This window comes from Gymnodraco acuticeps, unplaced genomic scaffold (genome assembly GCF_902827175.1).
Source record: "Gymnodraco acuticeps unplaced genomic scaffold, fGymAcu1.1, whole genome shotgun sequence".
Taxonomy (NCBI): Eukaryota; Metazoa; Chordata; class Actinopteri; order Perciformes; family Bathydraconidae; genus Gymnodraco; species Gymnodraco acuticeps.
In genome coordinates, this window is record NW_022991400.1 from 123,579 (window position 1) to 142,077 (window position 18,499).

General features: G+C 40.4%; 1 protein-coding gene across 3 annotated transcripts in view; it reads right to left on the reverse strand.

Moving 5' to 3' along the window:
• Positions 1 to 18,239, reverse strand: part of cd2ap (CD2-associated protein) — a 120,384-nt gene extending 102,145 nt beyond the window's left edge. The window contains exon 1 of one of the 3 annotated variants that reach the window (XM_034195679.1): positions 17,796 to 18,239. In XM_034195679.1, coding sequence (XP_034051570.1) covers positions 17,796 to 17,799 — 4 coding nt within the window. In that variant the 5' untranslated portion in view covers positions 17,800 to 18,239. Of the gene's footprint in view, positions 1 to 799; positions 970 to 17,795 lie in introns of those variants that run through there. The other 2 variants (XM_034195678.1, XM_034195680.1) reach the window with 2 other exon arrangements.
• Between the last annotated feature and the right edge of the window lie 260 nt (positions 18,240 to 18,499).

Here is an 18,499-nt window from a genome sequence, read left to right on the forward strand (position 1 = left end):
CACTGGTACTTGCTTACCATGCTGCGAATGGATCTGGCCCTTCCTACATCCAGGACATGGTTAAACCGTACACCCCAGCGCGTGCACTACGCTCTGCATCAGCCAAACGACTCGCTGCGCCCTCGCTGCGAGGGGGACCCAAGTTCCCATCAGCAAAAACACGTGGGTTTGCTATCCTGGCTCCAAGATGGTGGAATGAGCTCCCCATTGACATCAGGACAGCAGAAAGCTTACACACCTTCCGGCGCAAACTGAAAACTCATCTCTTTCGACTCCACTTCGAGCGATAGAACTACTAACAAAGCACTTATATACTAATAAAGGACTGGCTTATCTAAAGCCAGTTGAGTAGCACTTGAAATGTTTTTGCTCTATGAAACCTGATGTACTTATATGATTCTGTTTTCTTCAAGGTTGTGTCTTCCTGGTCGAATGTACTTACTGTAAATCGCTTTGGATAAAAGCGTCAGCTAAATGTAATGTAATGTAAAGAGGCAAGCATTTGTTTTTAATTATTGTGTCTGCAGTTATTAAATTAACTATAGGAATAGGCTTTGTATTACAGGGCTAGACAGTAACGGTTGCCATTGGCAACCATTCAGAAAAAATGTCAACCACTTCTTGGCCTTTGGTTGGCAACCCGTTTTTAACATAAAGAACTAAGGACAGCAAACAGCAAAATGTGCACCCCAAAATAGATCAATGTTAATTATTTGTTGTGACCAGTCGGAACCTGATACTTAAGTTGCACGTGCATTGGTGTGATTACGGAGCCAGAAAGCGATGCACGTTTACTCACGTGCGCGGTGCGTTGTGTGTTTGTTTTACAAAAAAATGGCGAAGCAAATTAAGTTGTCTGACTGTGGGGTAAAACCCGTCAACATCTCAAACGAATGTTCAAAGTGATTCAACTGATGAAGCGCAAGATGAACCCGAACGAAAAGCAAAGAGGAAATGTGTCAAATCTTGGGAGGCGAAATATGTACATTCTGCTCCGTTGTGCATTCACTTCCGGTAAAAGTTCCTTCAAAATAAGAGTCCCGATCTTATTACTACCAAAATAAAAGTGCAAAACGAAACTTTACCATAGGAAAATATTGGCATACAAATATAATCACTTCTATAAAAAGGTAACGCATTTTAAATATAGTAAGACATATTAAAGGTAATTTACAGCATTAATAATGAATATCTAATTCTTAACTGTGAATGGTTTTCATGTATTTAACATTAGAAATTAGAGATGTCCCGAGCCGATCACGTGATCGGGGATCGGAGCCGATCACGTGATTTTTCAAAGATCGGAATCGGGAGAAAAAGATCGGGGATCGGGAATCCGTTAAAAAATTATTTTATTTAATGTTACAAAACAAAAATGACCATGTTCACGTCTTAAAGTCACCCTGAGGCCTTAGTTTTGGTTTAAAATTACACAACATCATGTATGTGTTGCTTCTTTTGGGCTTGTTTCATATCTGGTTGCTTATTTCTCTCAAATCTGGCAACAGAGGACATTGTAGCAGTAAGCTAACGAGAGGCTACGTTCAGCTGGTTTCTCGGGAGTCGGGACCATAGGTCGGGACAGAGCAAATGTCAGGAGTTTGGAAGTATTATAAAATTGAAACCGAAGGCAGTGTAACAGCCAGATGCAATGTTTGCAAGAAGGATGTTCCGCGTGGTGGAAAGAACAGAGCTACGTTCAACACGACCAATCTAATACGATTGTTTGTTTTTTCATTTTTTTCCCCGTTGTTTTTTCAAATTGAATTAATTGAAATCTCCAATATCAACGTAAGAGCTTGTGCCTCTTCGGGGGGTGCTAACACTTAACCATAAACGTTATCGTTTACTTTCTCCGTCTTTATATGTAGATATTACTTTTCTCCGTTAATCTCTGTCACGTTGTTTCCAAAGCAACAACAACTTCCTGTCAACAGCGCTACCTCTCCTTCAAAATAAAAGCATGTCCACAAATAGGAAGCCAAGACAAATTACACTTAAGACAAATACAACTGCAACGAAAGTAACAAACACAATGCAATATCCTTTTCAATTTCAAAGAACACAAATTGGGTTACATTAACAAATAACTATAAAACAACAATACTGTAGAATAACAAAAATAAGTGGTTTGCTGCTGATTACTATTGAATTGTGTTACTCCAGTAAAATGGAAATATAATACTTTGTTTATTCATGTTATGTTAAGCTGCTGTTGTTCATTGCATCATTACTATGACTAGTTAGTCTTAAGGCTAGAATTCTGCACTAAGCCACATTTTTATTTTATTATTTGTGACTGAATGTGAACTTGTGAAGCTAGTCAAGCTACCTCTTTCCAGTAGAGTTATTTTTGTTTTGTTACTGCACTATCTGCACTCAATTTGTTTACATGGTTATTTTGTGGTAGACCACTGATAAGCTTTATTTTGTTTTGATACAATGCTGCACAACTAAACTGATCCAATGCTGCTGTGAAAAAAATAAGCTATATCCATGTTGGATAGAATGGATAGTTGGGTACTGTCATTTCAATAAAAAAATAACCTTAAGGGGCAACTTGAATACTTTTTTTTTCTCTGAATGCATTGCATAAAGATCGGAAAAAAATCGGTATCGGCAGATTGTCAAAATCAAATGATCGGAATCGGATCGGGAGCAAAAAAAGGTTATCGGGACATCCCTTGCACAAAGGTCAAGTAAACCCACATTTGAAAGGGAGACAACGGATGACCAAGAAACTTGCTCAATTCATTTTTGGGGGATCTGTGAAGAACATGACAACTGCACTACTGGTATTTTGTATACCAGCAATTGAGGGTGGACAAGTTTACTACCACTTAAGTTTCAAATAGGCTAATTGTGTTAATTACTTATTGTAAAGCATTTGAACATTCTTTTGTGACACATTTGTATTATTAAGTTGATGTATAATTGTATAGTATCTTAATTATTTAAAATATAAGGTGACTAAAAATGGCAACCGTATTTTCAGTTTTGGCAACCAAAAGCTGATACCTGGTTGCCAGCCTGGCAACCACTTTTAAAAGTTAGCGTTGAGCCCTGTATTAGACCAAACATGTCAATAACTGTCAATTAGTATATGCTCACAGTCACAGCCTATCACTAACCTTTTTTAGGGTGAGGGCTACTTTCACAAAATAAAACAAGTCGGGGGCTACTTTTACTCCTCTTTTTTATTTTTTGCAGTGAATATATATTTAGCAAATGTTAACATTATTATATGCTTACCTTTAACCTTTGTGTGCATGCACCCCCGGGAAATATATATTTTTAAATGTTGAAGTGAAAAGCATCAATCTGGTGCACTTTGAGCCCACAATGAATGTATGGATACAGCTCTCAACACTCAGATGAAAGGGAGCTGTAAACTTTACAATAATCCAAACATCTTTAGAATATGATCACAACCAATAACAAATCATTTAAACTTGTTTATTATTAGCTTATGTTACCTAGTTAGCATTCTTTCTTTTTATTTATGCATATTTTACTAATCACTCCCCTTTTAAACTGCTTTTTGTTTTGTTTGCTGTCCTATAGTACACACTGGAATGATTTCTTACTTTATTGCTGTGTGCTCCTCCGTGGCGATGACGGCTTGCATTAAAAAATAAAAAATAATAACATATTTGTAAAGTGGGGGGACACAAACAGGATTTCGAAAAGTGGAAGGGACATGTCCCCCCAGTCCCCAGTGGAAATTACGCCATGTGTGCGCAGGGCCGTTTATAGCTTTTTGGGGGCCCTATGCAAGATGCTGTTTGGGGGCCCTCGTTTTTACAGTTTTTTTAAACTACAATGGGGGGATTCTGAAGCCTATGTATTATATTTATTATTATATCATATTTATTGCACTAAATATATGCAAGTTCCAACACAAGTTGCAACACACACACAGAGTAAAACTCTGCCCCTCATGTGCTGTATAGGCTGGCACGACTAGGCTGTTCAATGGGGCTGATGTGTTGTGTAGAATCTGCCAGAAGGAAAATCACGGTCACACTCCTTATGAAGCGGTGAGCTGCCGCTCCACATTGCTTTTCTTCCCGACTGCAACGCTGGTCCCGCAAATCAAGCAATAATGAGTGATTGGTCGATATTCATTGTGGGGTGGGGGGAGGAGGGGTGTGAGATAGATATAGAGTTGTAGTAAGTAGATATAGTTCGCTATGATTGAGGTTTTCGTTTATGCATAGGGCAGATTCTTTTAATTACATTTCCTTTTTTGTTTTGTGTATTTTTTAAATTTTGGATTTGCTTTGCAAGCTATTTTTAGAACATGCCCTGCGGGCGACTCACGTTGCCCCTGCGGGCGACTAAGTGCCCGCGGGCACCGTGTTGGCTACCCCTGCTTTAGACCAACAGTCTAGACACAAAGTGTGGAAAACCCAACACAAGTTGAGCAATACACATAGCTAAGCCAAGGCCCCAGACAGTAATTTGGGACTATCTGTCCATGTAACCATAGGAAGAGATATGGTCTGCTGTAGTAAACAAAACATGGAGTCATACTCTGCTGAGTTAACTGGGCATCTTCCGGATAATTGGATGTGGAGCAGAGGGACTTTCTGTAACCACACACATTACAGCGCCTCAGCAAGCACACACACACACACCCTGCCTGAGGAGAGCAGTATCTCACACACTCAGTACCACTTAAATCACCTCTAAACAGTATACACAGATTAAAACACAATGTTTAGATTTTTGCTCACTTGTCTTATCTTGAAAACACGTACAGTGGGGCAAAAAAGTATTTAGTCAGCCACCAATTGTGCATGTTCTCCCACTTAAAAAGATGAGAGGCCTGTAATTTTCATCATAGGTATACCTCAACTATGAGAGACAGAATCGGGGGAAAGAATCCAGGAAATCACATTGTAGGATTTTTAAAGAATTTATTTGCAAATTATGGTGGAAAATAAGTATTTGGTCAATAACAAAAGTTAATCTCAATACTTTGTTATATACCCTTTGTTGGCAATGACAGAGGTCAAACGTTTTCTGTAAGTCTTCACAAGGTTTTCACACACTGTTGCTGGTATTTTGGCCCATTCCTCCATGCAGATCTCCTCTAGAGCAGTGATGTTTTGGGGCTGTCGCTGGGCAACACGGACTTTCAACTCCCTCCAAAGATTTTCTATGGGGTTGAGATCTGGAGACTGGCTAGGCCACTCCAGGACCTTGAAATGCTTCTTACGAAGCCACTCCTTCGTTGCCCGGGCGGTGTGTTTGGGATCATTGTCATGCTGAAAGACCCAGCCACGTTTCATCTTCAATGGCCTTGCTGATGGAAGGAGGTTGTCACTCAAAATCTCACGATACATGGCCCCATTAATTATTTCCTTTACACGGATCAGTCGTCCTGGTCCCTTTGCAGAAAAACAGCCCAAAAGCATGATGTTTCCATAATTGCTCCCACAGTTGATTTCTTCACACCAAGCTGCTTACCTATTGCAGATTCAGTCTTCCCAGCCTGGTGCAGGTCTACAATTTTGTTTCTGGTGTCCTTTGACAGCTCTTTGGTCTTGGCCATAGTGGAGCTTGGAGTGTGACTGTTTGAGGTTGTGGACAGTTGTCTTTTATACTGATAACGAGTTCACACAGGTGCCATTAATACAGTTAACAAGTGGAGGACAGAGGAGGCTCTTAAAGAAGAAGTTACAGGTCTGTGAGAGCCAGAAATCTTGTTTGTTTGTAGGTGACCAAATACTTATTTTACCGAGGAATTTACCAATTAATTCATTAAAAATCCTACAATGGGATTTCCTGGATTCTTTCCCCCCATGCTGTCTCTCATAGTTGAAGTGTACCTAGGATGAAATTACAGGCCTCTCTCATCTTTTTAAGTGGGAGAACTTGCACAATTGGTGGCTGACTAAATACTTTTTTGCCCCACTGTATAAGTTTCACTTAAGCTATTGTGGTCTTCATAGGAGGAAAAAGTGTTTTTCCTTTTTAAGTTCCTATTTATTTAAATGAATGTAAAGTGCATCTAAATGAACAGATTTAGTGGTCAATACCAATAATATTGAAATTCAACCAAAGTTACACTGAACAAAAATATAAACGCAACACTTTTGTTTTTGCTCCCATTTTTCATGAGATGAACTCAAAGATCTAAAACATTTTCTATAAACACAAAATAACCATTTCTCTCAAATATTGTTCACAAATCTGAAAAAATCTGTGATAGTGAGCACTTCTCCTTTGCCGAGATAATCCATCCCACCTCACAGGTGTAGCATATCAAGATGCTGCAGGGCTCGACATTAAGGACTGCCCGATGGCCTGGGGCCATCTAGTATTTAGCTCGGGCAATGAAGCCTCACCTGCTGGTTGCCCGATCGGGCAATCTATTATGCCAGTATCATGCAGCTCGCGGATCCAGTAATGAGTGAGCCGACAGTAAAACTAAACATATCTATAACTAGTTCAGGTAGTTTGAGAGGTAATTAAAATAGCTACGTGTGATATTCTAACCTGAAGTGTGTGTTTTGTCCGCTCACCGCTGCATGTGATCATGCAGAGCTGCGTGTCGACTCGTCAGCAGCAGCTGATCTCTCTCTCCCGTCAGATTAGACTTCACTTGCGTTTATGTCCATATCGATCAGATCCAGCTAATGATATGACTACCTGCTTATTAAAAGACACCTACACAATAAGTGTTGCTATGCAACTGGGTGAGGCCACAAAGTATTGCGCAGCATTATGCATTTGTTTCCATGCCCACCGGAACCCCGAGGCATTACCAACAGATCAACGCACAATCAACCCATACAGGACATCTCTTTCTCCACATTAAGTGTTAGACATTAGAATTGACTATTCTTGTCTGTCACATAAGTGGCGCAACTGAAGCAGTATTGCGCTAAAGGGAAATTATTTTGACCGGACATTTTGACCGAAGTGATTTAGATTTGCCGGCTAACGGGAACTCTGACGTCCCATTTTGTGTGCTTCGCGGATGCGCTCGGCTCCTCTCGACTGCTGCTCGGGTCTGCTCGGTCAGCTTCCGGATGAGGAGGCATTCGTTCGACTAACTTACAGTAGATAACATTACAAACATTTTTAACAGGGGCCATAATAGTGTAAATAATGTTTGTTTTCGCAGTTATAACTGAATGTAATGTGTTCTACTTTTTTACATCTGGGAAGGCATTTGCCTTCATCAGATGGAAAGTGTCTTGACCAACAACTTAAGTGTTTCTTAAAGCTATGCAGGGCATGCAAGCGAGAAAACACAAACAAGAACAAACAAACAAGTGAAATGAAGAATAAAATTGAACAATATAATATTGTGGTGGTTCATCTTATAATTCAGTCTAGAGAATGCACCAGACAGCATCTAAGACCTGCGAAAATCTAAATTGTCTAGGGGGGGGGCCCCCCCAAACCCTTCGTGCGTCATTTCGTCCGCGAGCATTTTTCAGGGCAATCTCTATTGGGCTCAGGGCCATCTGTAAATTAGCTTAGATGGCCCACAGGGCCATCTCCCAAAATCCTTAATGTCATGCACTGTGCTGATTAGACAGCATGATTATTGCACAGGTGTGCCTTAGAATGGCCACAATAAAAGGCCACTCTGAAACGTGCATTTTTGCTTTATTGGGGGGGGTCTGGGGGGGTCCGAAAACCAGTCAGTATCTGGTGTGAGGGGTAGGGGTAGGTTTAGGGTTAGGGTAATGTTGTGAATCGAGTGGCCCATGGTGGTGGTGGGGTTATGGTATGGGCAGGCGTATGTTATGGACGACGAACACAGGCCACTCGATTCACAACATTACCCTAACCCTAACGCCAACCCTAACCCTACCACTTTGATTAACAATGGCTGGTACATGTGGAGCACAGCACTTCTGATTGGTGTGGATGACTGAGACACAAGAAAGAAAGAAAAATTGTAAAAAAAAAAAAGTTTAAAAAAATCGCAGGCTTTGCGATTTGATAATCGCATCATTTAAAATCGCGATTTCGATTTAAAATCGCGATTTCGATTTAAAATCGCGATTTCGATTTAAATCGATTAATCGTTCAGCCCTAGTCTGCAATCAACATTTACGTCACATGAAAGTGGTCTGGGTAAAAAAAGTATTTGGGAAAACTGTTTGAACTAGTTCAAACTCTAATGGTCACATGTCCAGTTGTCAGAAATGTTTCCCACAAACTGGCTGCTACTGAATGAGTGCAATGAGTGGTGTGTGTTGGCCTGTGTTATACCAGCAGTGAACAAAGTGTTCTTGGTTTGTTCCTTAAGATTCAAAGGCTTTAATGTCATATGCATCCCGAGCTCCACTAACGATGCAACATAGTTATATAAGACCTAAAACAGAGGAAATGCTTTTCTAAACGCATTAAACACAGCCAAAAACAGTCTATGTGCAGGTGGGGACGTGTGTGCGTGTGCGTGGAGTAGGGCTGCACGATTTTGGGGAAACAAATATCTAATTGCGATTGGGGATCGAATCCCCAATCCCCCCGATTGGTTCGCTGCATTCAGGCAGCAGAAGGGGGATTCCTGACTAAATATTTGATTGACTAATGAAAGGAAAAACTGAGAATCTAAATTTCATGAGCACTACAAGCAAGGAAAAGTCTGCTAATAAAATACCCAGGACGAACACTTGAATAGTCCTGATTTGAATCACTAGGTCCTAAAAGTTGTAAAATGCCATAAAAAGCAGAATTATTTTCTTATTAGACTAAGAGTTATTTTCCATCTGCATTCATTTGACTGAGCCAAGAGCGGCATTGACGGAGCAAATTCGAGGCGGGGCTTAAGGAACACACCATAGCGAATGCTCCATGTGCCCAATGGATGCCCAAGATCGCCGGAGGATCCAGGAATTTGTATTCTTGAGAAACAGGCAATTTTGGCGTTATGCGGCGGCACTGATAAACTCTCAAGGGACCCCACCTCCAACACTGTAGTAAAGTTCTCTTTATAGATCTTTGGTTGTGTCGTTTTAATTCAATGTTATTGTTGCAAGTAGTTGCGAGTTGAAAGAAATGAAAATACTGGGGGAAACGCTGATCCTGCTTTTTATTTAGATGATCAAAATCAAAGCTTATTATTTTTGATAGATTTGAATATAGAATCAAAATTGTGACACCCCTCCAATTGAATAAAATGTGTTAAAAGGCCCACAGCTTTCATTGCTAGAGCAGGAAGCTGGCTTGCATGCATCTCTCCGTAGCTACATTAGTGTAAATGTATGTGTGTGGATATGGGTCAGAAGGCCTGCTAGACTGTACACGAGTACAGTATGATGCAGACACACTATGACTGGTGTCAAATATTTAGTACAGTCAGAAGAAGTCACTGATGTGTAATTACAAAATCATATTCCTCTTTAATTCCATTCAAATCTGAGCATATTGTTGAACGTGAGAAGATTTACAGCTTGAAATCACAACAACATCATAAGGCCAACAACATCGCCGCAAGAGTTGTTCTGCAGTCCTGCCGTTAATGCAGAAATAGGTCAAGAAGCTAAGAGGCAAAAGTCTGTCAAAGAAAGAGATGAGAAAATAACCTGAGAATGAGGTGCTGGAGGGAGGTACTTGAGTCTTCTGGCAACAGTGTCCAGAGTTTATTGACATCTTGAAAATATTACATTTGCAAACGTTATTCAAGACGTGTACGAAGAAATCATGTAAGAATAATGTGCATACATCAAATAAACATGACACAATCTAAAGCTCTGGATAACACCTGACCTTAGTTCAAGGTCAGATGTTTGATTCTGGATTTATTCTGAGCAGTTAATAAGTACTCAAAGCGTTACTTTTACATCAGGCATCATATTCAGCAACGTTGAAATGTGATGTGGTCAAATAATTGGCTCTTTCTTTAACCAGTAGATTTGAGCACTGAGCAAAGTATTAGGGAATTCAACAGCCGCTTCTTCTTTTATGTAGTAGATATGCTAATAATAATAATAATTCATTTATTTTATATAGGCGCCTTTCAAGGCTCTCAAGGTCGCCGTACAAACACATCAAAAACAAGATACACAACACATAACAACAGCATAAGAGACATAAACAAGACAATGCAGTTTATAAATCAATCAAATAACCAAATAAATAAAAACAGAGGATGTGTGATGGATAATGATCAGGGTGGATATGAGAGTGTGAAGAGATATGTTTTGAGGCGTGATTTGAAAATGGAGAGAGAGTCAGTGTTGGATGTCAGGTGGGAGGGAGTTCCAGAGGCGGGGTGCAGAGCAGCTGAAGGCTCTAGACCCCATGGTGGTTAAACGGAAGGGGGGTGCAGTGAGGCTGAGGGAAGCAGAAGAGCTAAGTGTGCGGATGGGTGTGTTGATGTGCAGGAGGTCGGAGAGGTACAGAGGAGTGAGGTTATGGATGGCCTTAAAGGCGAGGAGCAGAATCTTAAAAACGATACGGGATTTGACGGGGAGCCAGTGAAGTTGCTGAAGAACAGGAGTGATGTGGTTAATGGAGGGGGTTCTGGTGATGATGCGGGCGGCAGAGTTCTGAACCAGTTGAAGTCTGTGGATGGATTTGAGAGGGAGACCAAAGAGAAGGGAGTTGCAGTAGTCAATGTGGGAAGTGACCAGGGTGTGAACAAGAATGGCGGTGGTCTTAGGGTTAAGGGACGGCCGGAGGCGGTTGATGTTGCGTAAATGGAAATAGGCAGACCGAGTGATATTACTGATGTGAGATTTGAATGAAAGTGTGCCGTCGAGGATGACACCCAGACTCTTAACCTGAGGGGAGGGGGAGACTGAAGAGTTGTCTATAGTAATGGAGAAACTGTCAGGTTTGGTTAGGGTGGATTTTGTGCCAATGAGGAGAACCTCAGTTTTACTGTCGTTAAGTTTGAGAAAGTTAGAGGAGAACCAGGATTTGATGTCCTGTAAGCAGTCAGACAGGGAGGATGGAGGGAGGATGGTGGTTGGTTTGGAGGACAAATAGAGCTGGGTGTCATCCGCATAGCAATGAAGTGGATGTTGTGTTTACGGAAGATATTGCCAAGAGGAAGTAAATAGATGATAAAAAGAAGAGGCCCCAGGACAGAGCCCTGGGGAACACCGGTCGTGACTGGAAGTGGCTGTGATTTGAAGGTTTTGAGTTGGATGAACTGAGTGCGGCCAGAGATATGATTTAAACCAGAGGAGGGGTGTGTCAGTGATCCCGATGGAGGTCAGTCTGTCAATGAGGATGCTGTGGGAAATGGTGTAAAAAGCTGCACTAAGATCAAGGAGGATGAGGATAGTTAATAGTCCGGAGTCAGCTGCCATGAGGAGGTCGTTAGTGATTTTCACCAGTGCTGTTTCTGTGCTGTGATGGGGGCGGAAACCAGATTGAAATTGTTCGTACAGGTTATTGTCAGACAAGTGGGTTTGGATTTGGGATGCAACAGTTTTTTCCAGGATTTTTCCAGGATTTTTTTTTTTGCTGCTATTGGCCTAAGATATTCGCTCCTTTAACACATTTTCCTCTCATTGTGTTTATGTACAAGTATTACTATATATTAAAGCAATTTCCTTGTTGTTTGTGTAAACCTACTTGGCAGTAAACCCTGCATGATAGCAATAAAGAAAAGTAGTTGACTCTTACACTGCACAGGGAGAATTTATTTTTCCCATTGACCTTTAGACCGATACAAACCACACTGCCAAGAAACTACCTGAAGGATTATTTGGCACTGTCAACAGGTTTATAAAGAGAAAAAAGCAGTACACCCAAACACACACTAGGAAACCTGCCAACTCCTTTAACAGCGGACTGACACCTAGGCCCTGGCGAGTGAGGATTCCTGACATATTTGCCTGCAGCTGGGTGAAAGGGGAGGGATCAGAGGAGACAACACAGTACCATGGGCCTGAAACATGCTCAGTCTGTCTTTACATTCTACTTTTCAGAAACTCTGTTCTCAACTAGCGTTTCACTGTGTACTAAAATGATTGGAAAATGTTTTGATCCCTGCCATTAACCACGGAACAACAACAAACGTTGAGATGTGTTCTTCATAGGCATAGGGACCCAGTGTGTCTCTGTTATGCATGCTGCAAATACAAGTGCTCTTGCAGATGGTCGCAGCTTGCTGACTTAGCAGACAGAAGATAATATACCAGCTGCTTGGGGTTAGGAGTTCCGTCTATACTTATAATGTATTCACTTCCAAGAGGCACATTTAAAAAATGTGCTTACATCACTGCTCAAACTAATCCAGTATGACATGAAGAAAGAGAAGTGTGAACATGTAAATAGCTTAATGAAGTGTTTCTCCAGTCCTGGTAGGATATTCATTAACAAGATTATACTTCTAAATCTGTATGGCTTTTATTCACATGCTCTACTGCCTTAGAATGATGTTGATTGTTTTTTAAAAGGGTATCATTTTTTAAATATGTCACAAGAAGCAATAGTTGTTGGCAAAATTCTGAAAATGTTACGGTTCTTGTTTTCAAAGTCACGGGAACCAAAGACATTTAAAAGAAAATACATTGAAATGTTATTCTGCTTATTGGTTGCTAAATCAAACAAGCCTGGCCTGCAGCCTGGACCAGCTGTTTGCGGTCACCGCATCCACCACTCTTTCAATTTCCCTCAACCAAACAATCGCCCAGCAAACACTTGACTTTTTGTGATTATTTATTGACCAAACTCACTATGCCGTGTCAAGAGAACACACTTTTCCCTGACAATGCTATACTGTAAACACCAAAAATCACCATTGAAATTGGAAGCTAGTTAACGTAAGATGTTGTCTGCCGTTATCGGAGGTGATATTGATTGGCAGCTGGGTAGGTAAAGATTTTTTTGGTAAAGATGTTTATTTGACGAAGATAAAGTACAGCATTATAGTGAAGGTCAAACTTAATCTTTAAAAAAGTAATGTATAATTATAACATGATAACTTTTAAGTTCTTTTTAAAAGGAGCGCATGTTGAATTATATAGAATTTATAGATTTAAAATGTTTTTACTTTGGTAAAGAGATTTGGTATTTTGGCCCAAATACGGTACCTTGTGCAGCAGCTGGGATTCAGGAGAATCACCAGATCCCCAAAGAATGCCGCTGTATCAATGGACACATTTATATTTACCCTAAGTGCAAGTACCGTATTTAGTCAGAATTATCTACAATTATTATTTTGGGAAATCATTTATATCACGATTATGAAAAACAAATATCCATTTACTTTGAAAACATCCATTTATTGAAAAATATGTTTTTAACAGTTGATTACCCTGAACTTTAAGTATAATTCAACTGAAACAAATTACGTTGTTTACGTAAATGTTACAAGCCAAAATCGAGATTAAAATACGATTAATTGCACAGCCCTACTCTTCGGCATACCTCGATCATGCCCCCTCTTGTTTTGAGTTGAGTTATTCTTATCAGTTACATTTGATCTTTCTTTCTCCTCCCCAAAGTGTCAATTACCAAACGACACAGTGGTTTTTTTTAAAAAAAAGTGAGTCAGTGGACATATTTGAAAGTCTATAAAGTGAAGTTTTGGAGTCTCTGAAGTGTAGGAATTCAACTGAGCTTGCACAGCAAATGTACTTCCTGTCTGAGTGCCGGGTCAGGGTTCAGCAGAAGGACAGGATCTTCCAGGTTATTGTTTTCCTCTCCCAACACAATGCTTCCAGGTAAAGAGTTTGAACAATATGGCTCTTGTATAAGCCAGTGACAGACAGGAGGATGTAACGGGGGATGGAGAGGTGGGGGAGAGGAAGGAAGGCAGAAAAAGAAAGGAGGGGAATACTCAAGGCCACGCAGGCAATTTGATTGCCAGGCAGGCAGTGTGTCAGTGTGTTCTCTTTGCTTTTCCCACTCAATCATTAAAAGAGGAAACTCATAACTGCATTCCTTCCCACTGATCTGAGAGCTAGCTGATACGAAGGGCAAAGTGTTACCAAGAGAAATCAAACGAGGGAGAGGACAGAGAGCTGTTGCTATTCTCAATGGCACCAACTCCTCTTGTTCACTTGGATTGACCTATCCGCAGCACAGGCCGTGAGGATAGCCTCTGAACATGTCACCAACGCCCTCACACATTACACACCAGGGAGCTACGTCTGGGCAACATTATCAAACCTTTCCTCTCACATAAAACACAACCAATAGTTCTATGAGCAAACAAAAGGCATGTGCAAACAAACATGAAGTCTGAGACGAGACGCAAATTGAGTGGTGAGGCGATGACATTTTTTAACAGGAAGGTTAGCATGTCAAGGGCTCCTTCAACAACAAAGAGTGAGATGTTCTATTGGATATCAGAGTATTGGAGAATAGAATATATAATATTCACATGCATTTCCACATTGAAGCTGTCCAAACAGCTAACAGTCCTTTATCCTGAGGTCTAGCACTCTGTCCCGCATGGAGGGAACGCACAAAATGCCCCAGATCATAAAAGGTCAGAAATGATAGAGTTGAAAACAATTAGTAAAATTAAAACAAGTCAATCTTTTAGGAAATTAATCGGCAACTATTTTGATAATTAAAGTAATTTCCCAAGCCAAACTGCTTAACAAGGATTAGTTCCAGCTTTCTCATTTCAGGATGTTCTGCTTTCACATGTCCTCCATTACAGTAATTGTGACATCTTTCACTGTGAGACAAAACAAGATATCTGATGTCACATTTGGCTCCAGAAATGGATTTTACATGTTTTATAGACCAATATAAAAAGTATTAAAACGATACCTGAAGCCATAGCGTGTTTAGGTGGAGTGAGAGTGTGTGGACTTCCACATTGTATCACATTTAAGATGCAAAGGTGGCTGGTGTAAAGAGGTTCAAATCTGCCTGACATGTCCTCTCATTTGGAGTTTGGCATTCCCTGAAGCAGTTTCGTTTCTGATCAATTGTGACAAATGCATCACATAAAGCTGTAGTAACATGCAGGATTCAGTTCATCATCAAATAGAGAGTTCCCACAGCACACATGTGAGGTCAGTGATCAAGGTGTTGTTTTCACCTCACTAAAGGTTGGCAATAGTTCCTTATTAGTCAGTGTCTTATCGTTTTCTGTTGCGTGTGTGCATGCAACATATGTCTTAACCATATTATTAGGTGACTGTTGTTATAAATGAATTAACTGTTAAGTACCAGACTAACAGAACTAGGTAAACTGACCTTCATCAGTAAAGGGGAAACAACACAAACCACATACCAGTAAATATTGGTTGAGGCCAGTGAGGTTAATATTCAATCAGACATTCTGGCACATGTCCAGTCTTTGTTTCTGAAGTTCTTAGAATCCTGTAGGGAAGTGGCCTATGGAAACAGAACAGTAACTGGGGCATTGGAGCCTCTGGGTTAAATAACTTGTCCATCTAATCACAATAGCCCCAGTTCATTTCTCGCTGGGGACCTTTGTTGCATGTCATCCTCGCTCTCTTTCTCCTCTCATTCACTTTTTGCTCTGTACTATCCACTATGAAAATATAAGGAAAAGAAAATGCAAAAAAACAATCCAAGACTTTAGGGCTGTCCCGAATACCATTTTCTGGGCTCCGGATATTCGGTAGTAATCAGCAGCGAATACCCGAATAACGAGATTGAAACCCGAATAGTGCACCAACGAACGAATAATCGAATATACGGGCACAGCCCTACAAGACTGACGAATGAAGAATGGAGTACAGACCAGACAAAGCACCAGTATTTCCAACAACCTAATGCTATGAATCAAAAGTCCAGATGGCTGATACATTTGTATCTTTCAACCACCAGTAGCAGGATGCATGATGTTTGCATGAAGCTAAGTATACAGCTAGCAAAATGAGGAGCTCACAAAGCTCAGACATGTTCTAACAGAACTGAGATATGTTCACCAATGAGCCACCTCAGGAGAGGCATACCTAAGAACAATACAAAGAATGACAAGTGAAACTAGCTTCCTATAAATAGACACTGGTAAAGTAGCCTGTTGTGGTTGATTTGCATATGGAGTGATTGTCGAGTATTATAATGGGAGGTCAGTTTTACTCCTAAACAATATCATTCTTTATAACACTTTTTTCTGTAATGACATTTCAGTATGTTTTTGTATACTATTTGCTAATTATTTTTTTTTTTATTTAATTCAGTTTCATATGTCTCTAATTACTAAGTAAGCAACAGCAACTTGGTTTTTAGCATGTCAAAAACACCCTCTTCATGAAGGCTAAGCAAGGCTGGGCTTAAAACCTGTTTAACTACATAGCACAGCTCTTGAACAAGTCTTACTGCAAACAACCACAGAAACCACAGAGAGCACATCCGACAAGATGCATGAGGCTGGTTTCATGATACAGTAGACGTGTGCAATACACTGACAGTCTGTGGCTTCTGATCTGCTTTCATTGCCTAGTGTTTTACATTTGTTTCATGTCCCGTCTGTTTTTTATGTATGTATGCTATGTTTTTATACAGTGGTTGAGCACTTTGTTCAAATCTAATGGGTTGGACATAGATCAGAGTGCTTTCTCTACATGTAGTCATCACAACCACTCTCTGCGACCAGGTTCTTTTTAAACATGTGCATCACAGATAGAAACCATCTTTGATTGTTACTACAAGGTGTTCAAGTTTGCTAGTGAAATGCCCTGATTACATGATGTCAGCATAAGAAACGGAATCCTTCATCTTAAGAAGCAGGTACGTGTAATACCCTATTGAAGATAGGGTCATGAGTCCACCCCAAAAAAAGTTCCTGAGTCCATTTTGTTCCAATGTAAAGTGGATATAAACTAAGCATGACATCCATTTGACTTTGGGGACTTAGAATAAGCAGTGGTGGTAAAAGTACTACATTCGTATACTTAAGTAAAGTAGCAATAATACATTTGAAAAAAGAATTGAAGTCACAAAGGTAAACTGATTTATTATGCGTAATAGTCCATTTCAGTATCACATATATTAAACATGGGGATTTTGATTATTGATGCATTAGTGTGCCACATCTATTAAAAAGGTGGAGCTCATTGCATTTCCTTTGTATGCTGCTGTTGGATAATGATGTCAATGTTTATTTATATTTTTATAAGCTAATCATTGTAATGTGCAAGGTAACTATAATTGACAGATACATGTAGTGGAGCAGAAGTGTAAAGTAGCATAAAAGCAAATACTCAGGTAAAAAAAATCATACTTAAGTACAGTACTTAAATAAATGGACCTTATTACATTCCACCACTGACAGTAAGACTGTCACCGTCAGAAAGGAATGCAAGTCAGCACAGTCTGGACAAATTCTGCACAATTCAATTTACATATTTCTTAAATCAGACCCACACAAATGTCAAAGAGGAAGTTAACACATACTAAAGTTATCAGAAGAAGCTAACTTGCCATATGGAGTTTCCTGTCTGTGGAGTTCTGTCGACGCCTAATGCTTCTGCAATGAGCTCTAACTTTGTAAAACAGAGCACAAACTGTCACATAAATAACCTAGAAACTTCAAGCAACTTATATTACAGTAGTTTTGGGGCATATGGTCGTTTAACATAGGCTGTGTAGACATTTTAAAATGAGGTAGCTCATGTTAACATTAGCTAAACCTGCAGTAAAAATCCAAGGATGGAGGTGGCGTTATCCAGTTATCCAGGCAGCTAGCTGGCTAGGCTAACAAGCTAGCAAACTGGCTTGCACACTTTATACCCTTCCCGGCAAACACTGATAGTATGGTTTATGTCACTGACATCTGGTTAAATGACTCACGAGTGTTCGACTTGCTGTGGAAGTAGAGTCAAGAAGTAGGAGTTAAACACAACACAAGCGCCACATCATGGAAAACTCACCCATTCCTCCTCTCGCACCGCCTCGCTATCAAACGTTAGGAATGTCTTATCCAGCAGCAGCAGCCTCACTGCTAGCTAGCTAACAAGCCAGGTAGATGTAATCAACAAAAGTGTCGATTCACTGCCGAAAAATAAGTAGAGTTAGCCGTATATCCATTAGTCCTTGACCCAGCAGCAGCAGCGTCCCCGCTTCCCTCCTGGTGGTGCTTCAAAATGATTGTCAGGAAGTTAACCCAGGAGTCTCCACCTTTCTTGGACTAGTCTCCACGGGTTGTTGCTGCCCGCTGCCCGCTGCCTGCCACCAAAATACAAAATAGCAGGAAACTTCGCGGTGATTCTGGCGGTTAAGTCGCGCGAGAGGAATATTTAATGGAATGTTAATCCCCCTTTTTTTATTGGCTCATTCAGCAAGTACAGTAGATACTGTAGTTCACGTGTGCGCGCCCGTGCGTGTGGGTGAGAGAGACTTAATTCACTCACTCCAGCTCCTCCCAACTATGATGGTTGTTATTTACTGAATCACTAGTCATTAGGGTTTCACAAATGTTATGGGAATGGGAAACAAGTCCACCCATAAAAACATTACAATACAAATACTGCTACCACTCATATGAAATGATGATGTCTATATCCACAAGTCTTTATCTTGTATAGAAATGCATGTTGACAACAGAGTTCTTCTGTTCAAATGAGTTGTCACAGCT